Below are 15078 nucleotides of genomic sequence, written 5' to 3'. Positions count from 1 at the left end.
CATTCATTTGTTTAATATCTTCAACAGAATAGGGAAGATTTTGTCTGCGTACGAAATGTGCCATCCTGGTTACCCCTGGGTGGCACAGAGACACATGGAGGTCTTGCAAAGCCTGACTGATTGTTGCCGAACTGTAGACCCGGGAGAAGGTATCTGCAGCAGGGTTTTCTTTCCCGGGCCGGTAAACAATGTCGTATCTGTAGCAAGCTAGGTCTATCCGCCATCTCATAATTTTTTCATTCTTAATTTTCCCGTTATTTTTCCCATCAAACATGAAAGCCACGGATCGTTGGTCCGTAACGAGCGTGAAGTGGTTTCCCAGTAAATAATGTCTCCATTTCCGCAGCGCCTCAACGATGGCGTACGCTTCCTTCTCTATTGCCGAGTGTCTCTGCTCGCTTCTAGAGAGAGTTCTCGAGAAGAACGCGACCGGCCGCCCAGACTGATTAAGTGTAGCAGCTATGGCGTGATTTGAAGCGTCGGTTTCCACCACGAAGGGCACCGAGCTGTTGATCGATAAAACCACGGACTTACTGATATCATCCTTGAGATTGTGGAAAGCTCTTACGACAGCGGCATCTGGTGGAAAGTTTTTGCAATGCACTAGGGGATGTATTTTCTCGGAGTATTGCGAAATCCATCTTACATAGTAAGCGAACATCCCAATCACCCGGCGCATTGTTTGCAAGTCCTGAGGTGGTGGAAGCTCACGGAGCGGGCGCAATCGCTCAGGATCAGGCTTAATTGTGCCGTCGGCTATTGTGTAGCCGAGAAGGTCAATTGACCTTGCCGAGAATACGCATTTCTCGTAGTTGAGAGTCAGATTATATTTTGCGAGTAGAGAGCCGCAGAAGTGGGTTTATTTCTCCTTAGAGTAGATTTACATACCCTGGCATAATGCCCTTTCTTGTCGCAATTCATGCATGTGGCATCTCTGGCGGGACATTTTTGACGAGGATGCCTTTTGTACCCACAAAAGAAGCATTTACCAACCGGAGCAGTTGCTGAGGAGTTTGACGAGGTCTGGGTATCCGGCACCTCGGGTGTTTCTCCATCCCCTATGTCTGGCTGTGTCTGTGCCAGTGGGGTTCCTTGAGTTCCCACCGTAGCAGCGTTCATGAGCAGCATCGGTGTCCCAAATGACTCAGATTGCTGCTGAGCCGTATCCATCGCTCGAGCCTGATCGACTACCTTGTCAAGAGTGGGTTGCGCTTTCTCTAGTAAGCGTTGCCGTATGTGGGCTGATCTGAGTCCTTGGATGAATGCCTCCCGGGTCGCTTCCTTTCGGTGTTCCTCGGCGCTTACCGCCCGGAAGCTGCAGTCTTTTCCCAGCTGATTCAGAGCTTGCAGGAACTGATTGATTGTCTCCCCGGCTGCTTGCTTGCGTGTGTTGAGAAGATGTCGTATGTACACCTCGTTCTTGGGCTTCACGTAGAGCGCTTGCAGCACCTCGATCGCTGCTTCGTAAGTGTCGCACCCCGAGAAGAGCCTGTACACGCCGGGCGAGACATGATTCACGAGAGCGGCAAATTTGTCAGCTCCCTCCGCGATGATGGTCAGATAGTGTGAGAAGGAACAGAACCAATGTGACCATTTCATTTCTGCGTCAGTCGCGTTCGGGTCTGCGTCGAACCTCTCTGGTTTGTAGATCTTGTCCATCTTTGGTTGAGAGAGCCGAGAAAATCAAATGGAATAAATTGAAATGAGAGCGAGAGATGAACCTTCAGAGTTTAGGCTTTATTCCATTTGATTGGAGCCGCTTCTGTGGGCACACCAGGAAATACAGGTTCAGCTAGGAGTACATAAGCAGTAACGTATACATGTGCAGTTAACCATTGCAGACTAAATCCGCGTAAGCACGGAGTTCGATATAATCTCCATTCTCACCAGTCAATGAGCACCTTCAGTTAACGAGCATCAAGTGGACAGCCAATGTCAATAGCAATGCCCCGGGGACAATCACTCGTGCCGCAGAGACATCCCCTTATACGCGAGACGCACAACATGTGATCCCGCGTCATGTCCCTCAATTCACGTTAATTCACCACAACATCATCAGTATATGAACTTTGATCTGATACAGAAAGATGTGTCTCCAAAATACCCAGTGATAGACACCTTCACGACTAATTTGGAGTAAATAGTTAAGGAGATATGCCAGTATTTGTGTTACGGTGGCCATCTTGGCAGCCATCTTGGAAATTACCATTATGTAATATGATATTAACATAATACTTAGTTCTAATGGATAGCTTGACCCCTAAAACCTAGGTATAGAGACAAAAATCACCTTCCTTGGGTGAATAGTTAGGGAGTTATGGTCATGTATAGGTAATGGCGGCCATCTTGGATGCCATCTTGAATTTCTCAAATTGCTCAAGGGTGACAACATGTCATCAAGCAGTCTCTGAAAATAGAGACCCTTGGCTACCAAAATCAACAGTAAAAAAAACTTAATACAACAATGCAGGGTTAACCCTCTCCGCTCCCGGACTACTGCCAGACAAGCAGGCAGAGTAAAAAAAAACAACAAAAAAAAACAATCTCACTCCTCTGATCATGCACGGTCGGGACGAATTCATCGCCAATGTACTGCTGAACTACAGGTTCGTTTTTCGATTCATGTTTAAAATCTAACATTCAATTCAAATCAACTTGTTCCCCAATCATCAACGACCTTTTTTGAACGGACGGACGGTCGGACAGACAGAAGTGAACCAATTGCTTAACCCACTTTTTGATTCTCGCGCATGTGGTAATAATAATAATAATAATAATAATAATAATAATAATAATAATAATAATAGTTGTATTTGTAGTGTTTGAGCTGCCTCCCAAGGCTAATGACCACATGTTATCGAAGCAACTGGTTTTTCAGGCACCAGTGATTCCCCTTTCACCTCGACACCCGATAGTGAGAACACCACCACGAGAAGGCCGGTGCGAGGCTCAACCGTCAGAGGCTGTTTGAGATACTGAGCCATTGGAGTGGTTCATAGACATTGAGAGCTTATCCTCAGTGTCACTCCATGGAATAATAGTCCACGGGGATCGATATTATACAAGATGTAAAATAGGTGTTCCCATTTGAAGGGGAGTGAAAGCGTCATCTCCTTCTGACCACAGAATGATCCTGCGGCAGCGAAACACAGCACACATTGTCGCCCTTTTCTATTTCATTCACAGCAAGTGTCACACACATTTACCAGTTGTAATTGAGTTGTAAATTTTATACACAAGATGGAGGCTCAAGGAAGAGCCAGGATGACTGAGAGTAAAAAGGAGGAGGGAAGGAAACGTAGTAACCCGCTGGTCGAGCGCAATGTCACAAGGTGGAATGGTGGAATGGGAATCTTGGAAAAAAAAATCATGTCCCCTTCATCGAACATCTTGGCGCTTCATCGGTCAGGCAGTGCACTCATGAGTGCACACTGATTTGGAGGGATCGATAACTTAATGGTTTTAACTCACAGACCTGCGGATCTGGTGATGTTATTAAGATTCACAAACATTTGCTGATGAATGTTAAAAACATCACCATTTCATGAAAAACAGCAGTGATTGTGAGTCGATACCGTAACGAAATTCGAAATCCTTGCCTTCTGGTTCACTGGCCACAAGTACGCTGCACAATGTACACAGCAGAGGACACCGACTCACAATATCCTCAAATGAAAAGCACAACAAACGGTGATTCTTTCAGTTGAAGATATAATGTTCAAGAAAATGACAATTTAACCAAGTTGAACACCATCACAACTTTTATTAATTACCCTCACCAATTACCGATTGGCAAGCCAGCCAATCGTAATCGGATCGGTGTGTGTCTGTCTGTCTGTCTGTCTGCATGCAGATCTACTTTCGCATAGATCATTCATTCTCAGATCTACTATGATCGAAATACTCCGGCTAAGCTTTGCCTTGGTAAATGCCCACATCTTGTTTGAATTGCATCCATAAAGCAAAGTTGTTGATGCAAGTGAGCCACATTGTGATCCAGGAACCCCAATAAACGATGACATAAAAAGAAAGCAGTACCTTCAAAAGGCTTTGTAAGTCTTGCGTCACCCTTCCGAGCTCGTTCAGCAGCTGTTTGGAGTGGAGCGCAAACGGACTGCCCGTCACTTTCTCCCTTGTCTCTGCCATTTCGGAAACACACTCCATGATGTTGGCGGTGTCTCGCAGTGTGCTGGCTGATCTGTGGTTGCTGAAGTTGGCCACAACTGGAGAATCTTTAGCTCTGTGAGCAACAGAAAGAGAAAGACAAACATGATTTTTACCAAGTTTGCAGGATGAATGTGAGATCTCACCAAGCATCCTCAATATTATCTGCAAGTACTCAAACTTCTCCTTCCGAGCAAAGATGACGTCATAACAGACAAATGCTAATGCTGTGGGATTGCACATGTGTAAGTGGTTAACACTGCTCACCAACAGCCTTCTTTTTTTGGATACATTATCGAGGCTCGTAGGAGAGCGAACACACAGAATATATAACAAAGGAAGCAGGAGACAAGAGGGGAGGGAGAGGGAAGCACACAACAGTGAGGAACAGAGACATGAGGAGATCTGTGGAATGGAGAGGGATGGGGTGGGGTACACGGGGTAAACAAGATGGACACTACAAGGACTTTCAGGAAGGAAAGCAGGAAATTTGAACAAGGTTGTTTTGAGGTGGGTTAACAGAGGTAGAAAAGATCATGGTTTTGGAAGGGAGAAGGTAAGAGACGGTGGTGAACAGCTCTTTTGAAGACCTGGAGGGATAAGTGGGATTGAAGAGAGTGTGGAAGTTTGTTCCAAAGGCAGGAAAAAAAGAGGAATGAAGGAATGAAGGTGAGCAGTGATTCTTGATTTTGGTTGGTTCACCAGAAGGGGGTTGCTGGCGTACCTTGAGTACCCTGCACAGACAGAGCAGGGGGTGCGAAGCCGGAGAGGAGATGTAAGAAGACAGAAAGACCACCGACCTGCCTGCGGTGAGAGAGTAAAAGACCAAAAGACAGCCTCACCACGGGAGATACCAATGATCCTAAATACCTAGGTTTACACAGTGTGAAGCCAAAAAAGGTGGGGGGCAGGAGCGCCAGCCCAGAGGGGAGAGCAGTACTCCATCAGGCTGCGGACTAAAGCTTTGTATGTGATCAGGAGTTCGGGTGGGCCGAGGAAGGATTTCGCATGACGGAGGATGTCCAGTCGATGACTGGCTTTGGAAATCAGCTTGGAAATGTGGCTTCCCAGGAAAGATCGTGGCAGATAATGACACCCAAAAGCTTGAATGAAAGGACTTCTTCAAGGGTATTGTTGAGAAAGTAAATTGGGGAGGGGGGGGGTTCCAAACGGTCCATTCGGAGAGACATCATAGTTTGAGTATGATATTTGTCCGGATTGAAAGACATGTTCCATGTGGTGGACCAGCTTGTGATTTTATTCAGATCTGCAGAGAGTGAAGAAGCTGCTGCTTGCCGATCTGAGGAATGACAGATGGTGTGACAGAGGGTGGAGTCATCAGCAAAGAGATAAACAGGATTTTCCAGAGTTGGAGAGATCATTGATGAAAACCAGAAAAAGAACAGGACCCAGAATGCTACCTTGAGGAACTCCAGCCTGGACAGGAAGAGGGGATGAAAGAACTCCATTAAGGGCCACACGTTGACTGCGACAGGAGAGGTAGTTTGCGAACCATGAGTGGAGATGGCCTTGGATACCATAGGAAGAGAGTTTTGTAATAGGTGTGGGAAGCCAGACCATATCGAAAGCTCACGATATGTTGAGGGATATGGGCCTGATTTCATGTCCGGCATTAAGGACCTCCATCCATTGTTGGGAAAGCAGAAGCAGCATATCCAGTGTAGAGTGACCTGGTCTGAATTCAAATTGATGATCGGAAATCAAGCCATTGGAGAAGAGGAAGGATTTAATGTCTGAAGCGATGATGGATTCCATAACCTTGCTGATGATTGGGAGAAGGCTGATTGGTCTGCAGTTGCAGAGATCTGTTTTTGCACCTTTTTATGCAGGGCAGTAATGTTTGCTGATTTCCAAGCAGATGGCAGATGACCTTGAGCAAATGAGAGGGTGAACAGAGAGAGAGGGTGAGCAAGATCAGAGGAGCAGGTTTTTAGGACACGTGGGCTGATGCCGTCTGGACCGGTTGCAGAATCTGAGTCGAGGTTTGACAGCAAGCTCTCCACCTTGTCAGGAGAAAAGGACACAGAGTCCAGGGACAAGTGGATGCGACTGGGTAAGGTGGGTACAGAAAGCGATGGATTTGGGACACAAGATTTCAAAGGAAACACGGAGTTTAGGCATTCAGCCTTTTCACGTGCAGTGTCAGCTGTGCAGTCATTTGAGGTAAGAGAGGGGATGGAGGGGAAACATACACCAGAAATACCACCCTAACTTGATGCCACCAGGATTTGGAGGAGGGAGACAGGTTTGGGAGTTCAGACTTAAGATGGGAAAGATGGTGTTTTCTAGTTTTCCTGAGGGTAGATACACACTAGTTTCGAGCTTCGTGGAAGGAACTGAGATTGCCTTAAGTTGGATTTGCCTTCCATGAGGCGAACACAAGTTGTTTCAGGACAACGGCCTCACCACAAGCTTCAGTGTACCAGGGGCGGGAGTTGGGGTAGGACAACTGAAGACGAGAGGGGATAAATCTGTGCATGAGAGAGCATTTTCACACGAATTTGTTTGTAATTTTATGACACAAAGATATGTATATTTTCACACGATGGGATTTTGGACCGAGCAATGATGCAAGGAATGATGTAATGATAACAAGAAACATACAGCCTGAAGATGACGCACTGGATTGGAAGACCATTTGGCTGCCATCAGCCTATTGTCTGGTAAAATGTTACTGTGCTGTGCTTGTATTGTCAGAAACAGGAGACCACACACAGAGGTGATGAGAGGGTAGGAAAGGGGGCAGCACGTGAACAGAACCAAAGAGAAGGGTGCAGTGATCCTTGGACCAAGATACACCGCACATGGAATCATTAACGAAGGGTAGAGCAGCCAACAAACATGCCACAGAAAGCTTCAATGCTGTTTACTTTCCCAAAGTACAATGACTACACACACAAAAAATACATGTGATATTCCCTGTTCAAATGTGCGGTTAAAGGTGAGAATGGATACTGGGTCACGTGGAAAGAAAGAACAATTGAAGATACATATACACTCGAGAAGTGTGGTTGTAGTCATGATGTAATTGTACAGTGTGGTTGTAGCCACAATGCTGTGCACAAATCCTTTTTTTGTACAGGTAGTAATAGAGTAGCCACTGTGAGTTATGAGAATCCATGGTGGAAAAGAAAAAGTGGAGCTGTGAGCTCGCCTACACACCGAGTGCACTCATGCCTCCTGATGATAGACTGCGAGTGGGTGGAGGTTTGAGTGCGAAGGTCTGTGTGTGAATGCTGTTTTCTGTCCTTCGAGGCGTGAATGGAAATAAAATTCTGTACCCAATGGCGATCGTCCAAGCGAGCAGCTCACTTGCAACAGCAACACAAACGCTTTTGATGTATTTTCTCCTCATTGCATCAATGTATGTGAGTCAGTTAGAGGTCACATTAAACGGTGGCATGATGCATGTTGGCAAAAGGCTTGAAATGATGTCAAACACAAACAACATACGACATGGGCAAGCTTCGACATTTCAGATGAAACACGTGCTTTGGATGGATTTCACAACCAAAACACACACACACACACACACACACACACACTCATGCTAAATACACACACACACACCTTGAATGATAAAGCCACCTGTTGCTGTGCTGGGGATGTCCTCGGGAGAATGCCCTCCACTCTCCACATAATGACAGGGATGACTAGGTTGCTAGATGGGCAGTTTCACAAACGACTGTGCCGTGTGAGATCTACTTTGTGGTGGAAACCGAGCTGTCACAGGGTGGAGGTAGTTACCAGTTCTACCAGCCCGGTTAGCCGGACATTCATTTTCGCAATGACGCCGTTCCACGGTTCCTGTAACTCCCTCAGTGCATGGTTGCAGCCATTTCACTCTTTCCAGTGAAAGCTCATAGCACCCATCTATGATCCCAAAGACCCGTAATTCAGATGCAATGACATCTCGCCATCTATTCTTTGTGCCATGGCTTGCTCGGCCTCTTCTTATCCAGTTGTACAAACAACAGCGGTTTGGAGAGCTGTAGAAGAGAAGGTTTCTTCATCAGCTTTGGCCACATGATGCCTTGGTGAGCAAGCCAACGTGGACGATGTGTCATATGAGTCAGACGTTGACTCGTCCAAGCCAGAGACAGCAGCGAGTTAGTAAGAAGACATGTGTACGTGGTCACTCCGAGGATGGCCCGAATGCAGCCATTATGGAAAGATTCCGGGCACCTCACAGGTTTGCTTTGATGGTCCATGTCTCAACCCCATAAAGCAGGAATGCTCGGACCACACTATGGAACACTGCCTGGTTGGTTGCTAATGGCAGATTGCACATTGCAACTCTGAAGAATGGGCTTTCTCAAACTTCCAAAGGCTCTTGTAACTTGAGCGATGCAGCACAACATATCCTTTCTCAGCTCAGAGTCATTTGTGATGTTGCTTCCAAAATCGTGTGCATGAAATCTCAACAATTTCGATTGAGTCGCCTTGCAATTGTACCGGTGCAACATCTTCACCTTCTGTATGTTGTCCTGCAACCAACACTTTTGTGTTGTCAGTGTTCAACGTCATTCCTAATCTCTCGCTGACAAGCCAAACACTCCTGCTGCTTGCTAAAAGATGTCTTGTGGAGTTGCATACACTGGTGCATCATCCTCAAACTGGGATTCCATTATTCTCACTTCATTCAGCCAAGCCTTTGCTGCACGATCTCAGACAAGTTTCTTACCATGATTAAACCTCACATTCACTCCGGCTTGGGGTTGTCACTCGCTCCAGGTGGCAACCAACCGAGGAACCGATACAGATGTTGAATAAGGTTGGGGTGAGGGTACATCCATGTCTCGGACCATTTCTCACTTCAACACTGTCGAGAGCTGTAGTTCACAACTTGATAGCAGCTCTCACACAACATAGCCCTCAATAGAAGGATTTGATAATATGCACCATACTTCTCCAGCACATGCCACTGAGCCCTGCTTCGTCGGCCATCTTCAAATCCACAAACAGTATGAACAGGGATTATTTATGCTCTTTGGCTATCTCCACCAGGTGACGGGCCACAAAAATCATGTTAACACACCCACGGCCATCTGGAATTCTGACAGGATATTCTCTGTGATGGTCTGCAGCATAGTTCCTGTAAGATTCTGGCAAAGACTTTACCTATGACATCAAGAAGGTTGATGCCACTCCAGTTATCACATATCTGAAGGTCACCATTCCTCGGGATATGAACAATCCGTGTCTTGCCAGTCACTAACAACCTTACCTTCTGTTATTCCCACACCTCCTCCATCAGCTCAAGCAGCCTGTCCCCCAGCTAAGCTCCTCCATATATGATCAGTTCATGGAGGATCCCTATCTTTCCACCTGCTTTGCCTCTCTTTAGAAAGCTGAAAAGTTTACTTAGAGCAAAATCAAACTCCTCAGAAGTAGAGGGGCCGTCACATTCCCAGTGGATTGGTTGCAATGGCATCTCATCAATCACTTATTTTCCATATTCACTCGGGACTTTGAGGATCTTTAAAATTTACTGTTTGTTTGCCACATTTGTTTGTGTGCATTGTTCTTCGGATCAATTAAGGGTGTTGGGAGGTCAGTGCAACCCAGGAACCAATCTGGTTGATTTTTCCTTGCATGGCCTATTGCATGTTCTGCTGCTGCAATCAATGCATGCCTTCAAGGTGTCCTAATTATGCTCTGCAGAACTCTCAGAATTGTTTGCCATTTCCTTTAGTTGTACCAAGTCTTCTCGGTAGGCTTCTTCTCAATCTTGGCTGTTAGCTGATGAACTGCAAATGTGACTGATGTACTCACTCCCACTCTTGGGTCATTCGTGAAAAGTCTTCAATGGCACATTGACTCATACCAATTGGTGGTCTTACCAACAGTTTTCTCTTCTGATGACCTGTCCATCAATGCAGAACATTCGCCGACTGGCATGCATCACAACATAAGCAATCATGTGGCACCTCTTCGTAGCATGGAGCATCCATATGTCCAGATGGATTTCTTCCTTTTCAAACCAAGTGTTCCTTATTGCGAGGTGGTTTGTGACGCAGATCTCCAGGAACTCTTCACCAACAGAATTACTCTCACCCACCCCAGTGATCCTGCTGTTGTTTGCCGCAGGTCTTTTTCTTTATCCCTTCTGCCAATCCTAGATGTGACATTCTGCGGTATGCAAGTTGAAAATGTCCATTACACTAAATACTTTGGGGTTACATTTGACCAGACCCTGACCTATAAAGAACAACTGCAAAGATGCAAGGAGAAGGTCAGGAGACGGGTAAACCTCGTTCAGAAGCTGGCCGGAATGTCGTGGGGAGCCGGCGCGAACACCTTATGCACGGCAATTCTCACCTTTACTCACTCAACTGCAGTGTATTGCATGCCAGTCCGGTCAGCGAGTGCTCAAACTAAGGTCATCGTTGATCAGTTAAAAGCCACAATGAGAACAGTGTCTCGAATTCTCAAGTCAACAAAACATAAACCTGGTGTTGGCTTTGTAGCAAGGTTGACTGGTTTGGGATCTTCGGGTCCTTAGTTTGAGCCCCGTTTGCTGCTGAATTAACACTAGGTGGGGTTGACTCAGTCTGTCGCCTTTCCAAGGTCGGAAAAATGAGTACCAGTGTGCTGTTAGAGGGGCACAGCATCAGCAGCACATTCGCGCCCCAACAAAATGATAGCTACCTGGCAGCCATGCTGTCATACGCAAGAACAGAACAGAAGTCAACAAAGACTGAGTTGCTTCCTATCCTCTCCAACATTGCTCTGCCAGCAATGAGAAGTCATCCCGATACTTCAGCTGCATTTTGACTCCCAAGATTCCAGCCCAACACATCTTTGTTTAACATCCGTACTGCCACCTCAAGTCCCAAAAACCACCATGGAACCATGCCGAACTACTCACTGGAGCCCATCAAAGTGAAGCCAACTTGTGGAGGTCCAGCTGGGAGGCTGCCACAACTCCTAAAAAACATATTGTACATGATCCAACCATTGCTCCACCAGGTTTCACACTTCCACGTAAGCAATGGACAGCCCTCAACAGGCTCCGCACCCGTTGAAGTGAGAGTGAGAAAAATTAAGTGAGAAATACCCGGTGAGCAAGCAGATTTCAGAAGAGGAAGAGGTACAAGAGATCAAATCGTAAGTCTGAGGTGGATCATGGAAAAAGCAAGGGAAGCTTTCAATTGTGTTGATCATGAATTGATGAGGATTATGTCTCATAAGAAGCCAGTACACTAAACAAGAAGCTACAATAAGAACAGAGTATGGAAAGACAGAATGGTTTGGAATTGGAAAAAGGGTCAGACAGGTGTGCGTTCTCTCCCCTCACTTATTCAATCTGGATGGAGAGTACATCATGAGAAAATCAAACTTGGATGACATGGAGGCTGGAAGTAGGATTGGAGGAAGATGGATCAACCACCTAATGAATGCTGACAATACCACTCTGTTGGCAGAAAGTAAAGAACACTTGGTGAAACTGCTGAAGACAGTAAAGAAGGAAAGTGAAAAATAGGATGACTGCACCTGGAGCTTCTCTGGGCCCTGGCCTAATGCTGTTACCCAAATTTGACAGCATTCTGACTGGTGGGTCTGGAAAGAAGATTTTTGAAGGAATTTCTGCAATTTTCCCAATCATGTTTTAAGTCCGCCAATTTCACACACTTCCGGATCGGCATGACCTGCACAATTTAACATCCCCACCCTGGCCTAATGTTGTAACCCAATTTTGGTGGCATTCCGACTGGTGGGTCCAGAGAAGATTTTTGAAGGAATTTACCAAGTCCGCCATTTTGACCGACAAAAAAGTCATATGACTGGAACGAGCGTTGTAATCCCCGTTAACAGTCAAAAGCGGAACATTGCTGCCAAATCTCAGCCGAATTGGCCCAGCGGTTTGGCCGGAGAAGTCAAAATAGGAGACAGATGGACGGATGAACGGACAGTGTATGATGACAATACCTGATCTGGAATTCCAATTCCAGATAATCTAAAAAGCTGATTTTGATTTTAACTTTAAAAAAGACAAAAATCTTTTCAGCTGAGAAGATCGACATGTTCAGATTGTGGGACAATCATGTGGAAATGGTGGAAAGTTTCATCTTCCTGGGTTCTAAGTGAGTAGAGAATGTAGAGGAGAAATTACTAACACAAACCTTGACAAAATCACAAGATGGTCAAACACTTGGAATATGTCTATCAATCCTGACAAATATCACACTCTCACTATCTTTCTCCAAAAGGACCGTCTGGAAAACCCTCCTATCGACTTTCTTAACGATCCTCTGAAGGAGGTGTAGTCATTCAAACTCCTGGGTCTTACGATGAGCCATGATCTCTCTTGGGCAAACCACATTTCAAAGTTGACCTCCAAAGCCAGCCACTGAACGGGCATCCTCCATCGTACAAAGTCCTTCCTTGGCACACTGGAACTCCTATCCACCTACAAGGCCTTCATCCGCAGATTGATGGAGTACTGCTCCCCCCTCAGGACTGTTTCCCCTGCCTCACATCTTGCTCTGCTTGATACTGTGAAAACCAAGGCCTTCAAGATTATTTCAATCTCCCATGATGAAGCTCAGTCTTTGGGCCTTTTGGGTGATGTGAAGTTGGCAGATCACATTTTGAAACAGCTATTCTTGAAGTGTTTTAATACAAAAAGGAGAACAGAAGCAAAAACAGATTTTGAGAAGGACTTTTATAAATTAATCAATAATGCTGTATTTGGAAAGACGATGGAAAATGTTAGGAATCGACAAAACATAAGACTTGCTACATCTTCGAAACAGACTTCAAAATTAATTAATAGACCAAGTTTTGAGTGAGCGGAGGTGTTTTCAGAGAACTTTTGTGCTATTCATTTGAAAAAAGAGAGTTTTGAAATGGATAAACTGATTTATATAGGAACATCAATTCTTGACTTGTCAAAGTCGTTGATGTATGACTATTACTATAATAATTTAAAATCAAAGTACAAGGATAATGTGTCATTGTTATATATGGATACAGATAGTTTTATATTAGAAATTAAGACAAGTGATGTATATGAGGATATGATTGATAATATTGATATGTATGATACAAGTAATTATAAGTCAGGTGATGTGTTGTTTTCATCAAATAATAAAAAGGTTATTGGTAAGTTTAAAGATGAATTGTGTGGGAAGGTCATGAGTGGATTTATAGGATTGAGATCAAAGTCTTATGCTTTTACGTATATTGATAATAATAACATTGAAAGGTGTGATAAGAAGCGAAAGGGAATAAAGAAAAATATAATCAAGGAAACAATAAACTTTAAGCATTATTACAACTGTTTAACCTTAAAGAAGGAAGAGTACAGAAAAATGAATACAATAAGAAGTTATAAACATCAATTATATACAGAAGAGATAAATAAGAAAGCATTAGGAGCTTTTAATGATAAAAGATATATTTTAGAGAATGGAATCAATAGTCTCCCTTATGGTTATGAGTGTAAGTGTTAAGATATTGGGTTGGGAATTTTAACAGGTTACTGCTGTCTTTTTACTGATTTATAAATGATAGAACCAAGCAATAACCAAACCAAAGAGTGGAGATGTAATCAGCCTTGGTATTTAAATGGGAAACATGAAGAATGGGAGAAATATCAAATAAATCTTATTAAATAAATAACCGGGGTAAAAGTAGATAAAACAAATAAGCGGATAAATTTTATTACAAATAAGTTGGAGGATGTAAATAAAAAAAATGCATATCCTTGAATGGACTGAACACTTTGATTGTTATCAATTGAACAATGGAAAAACAATTTACTACAATCTCAAAATGATATGTGGCTCAGGAGGTGGTCAAACAAGAGCATTCAGAGAAGTTTATCATTTCATTTCTGCTCAACAAAAACACTTATACCAAGAACCAAGTTCCATGTTATTCTTTTTGAATATACTCGATGGAAATGAATGTTATAAGAAAATTAAGTTATTCCCTGAAGTAGAACATGGGCAAATATTTGTTGGTTCGCTCTTTGAGTGGAATGAAAATATAAAAGGACTGTGATTATGTTGGGGGGAAGAAGTGCTTCACTCAGTCAGTTTCAATCTTTCATCATCTCAATTTTTCATTTGCTTGTATGGGAGGGAAGGGGATAGGTGGGGAAAAAAAATCAGTCTCCTATTTTACATTTGCTTGTATGGGAGGGAAGGGGATAGGTGGGATGAAAATCAATCTCCTATTTTACATTTGCTTGTATGGGAGGGAAGGGGATAGGTGGGATGAAAATCAGTCTCCTATTTTACATTTGCTTGTATGGGAGGGAAGGGGATAGTTGGGGAGAAAATCAGTCTCCTATTTTGGGCTTTTGGGGGTTGAGTCAGAAAGTTTTTCCATTTTTCCCCATTCATTTGAATGGGAGTCCCAGAAACCCCATTTTTCATCGACTTACATCTGAGCAGAAACACTGACACCAGCTGCGCATCTCAGAAGAGCTGGGGGGACACAGGAAACCGTCGTAGTTTCTTTGGAAGATGAGGCAGCTTTTGGGTGATGCGAAGTTGGCAGATAACATTTTGAAACAGCTATTCTTGCAGCATTTACCCAACAATGCTCAACTCATCCTGGCCTCCACCAGCGAAGCTGTGACCTTCAAACAGCTCATTGGGATCGCTTACAAAATTGTTGAAGTGGCAGCACCCACATTAATTTCTACAGGCCTATCACTTTTCCCAGCACAGAGAGGTCAGTGGACTCTGTCTTTCCTCACCTCCTTTCTGGTCTTGCACCCTCTGCTCTTTCTGTGCTTTATACCACCCCCAGGTTTCTACAGGGCACTCACCGTCCACCATCAATCCCTTTCTGGTGAAACTACCGTCATTCGTTCCTCTTTTTCCCCCACCTATGGTATCAACTTCCCGTCAGGTGCCCGTCATGTTGCTTTTTCCG

The 15078-nt window shown here is 44.4% G+C and overlaps 2 protein-coding genes across 15 annotated transcripts in view; both read right to left on the bottom strand.

Moving 5' to 3' along the window:
- Positions 1 to 15078, bottom strand: part of KIAA0586 (KIAA0586 ortholog) — a 389421-nt gene that overhangs the window by 165727 nt on the left and 208616 nt on the right. For all 14 annotated transcript variants that reach the window (XR_015059775.1, XR_015059776.1, XR_015059777.1 and 11 more), the window contains one exon: positions 4039 to 4240. Coding sequence is in view for 11 of the 14 variants with exons in the window: in XM_085887220.1 (XP_085743346.1) it covers positions 4039 to 4240 (202 nt within the window). In the remaining 3 variants the exon portion in view is untranslated. The remainder of the gene's footprint in view (positions 1 to 4038; positions 4241 to 15078) is intronic.
- Positions 820 to 1677, bottom strand: LOC147022545 (uncharacterized). Its single transcript, XM_085887226.1, has 2 exons — positions 1634 to 1677; positions 820 to 1489 (listed from the first exon to the last, which is right to left on the bottom strand). Exons 1-2 carry the CDS (start codon positions 1657 to 1659, stop codon positions 820 to 822), a joined length of 696 nt encoding a protein of 231 aa, XP_085743352.1. The 5' UTR covers positions 1660 to 1677.

This window comes from Eptatretus burgeri, chromosome 7 (genome assembly GCF_056783735.1).
Source record: "Eptatretus burgeri isolate ZD-2024b chromosome 7, Ebu_testis_v1, whole genome shotgun sequence".
NCBI classification, from domain to species: domain Eukaryota; kingdom Metazoa; phylum Chordata; class Myxini; order Myxiniformes; family Myxinidae; genus Eptatretus; species Eptatretus burgeri.
Note: the sequence above shows the minus strand (reverse complement) of the source record. Positions and strands in the feature narration are given on the sequence as shown.

What these genes read in the sequence shown, in the direction of transcription:
- LOC147022545 (XM_085887226.1), bottom strand. Translation starts at nt 1,659, where the DNA reads ATGGACAAGATCTACAAACCAGAGAG. An exon ending in AAGATCTACAAACCAGAGAG is followed by an intron (nt 1,490 to 1,633) that starts GTTCGACGCAGA and finishes CGGCGTGTACAG; the next exon opens with GCTCTTCTCGGGGTGCGACA.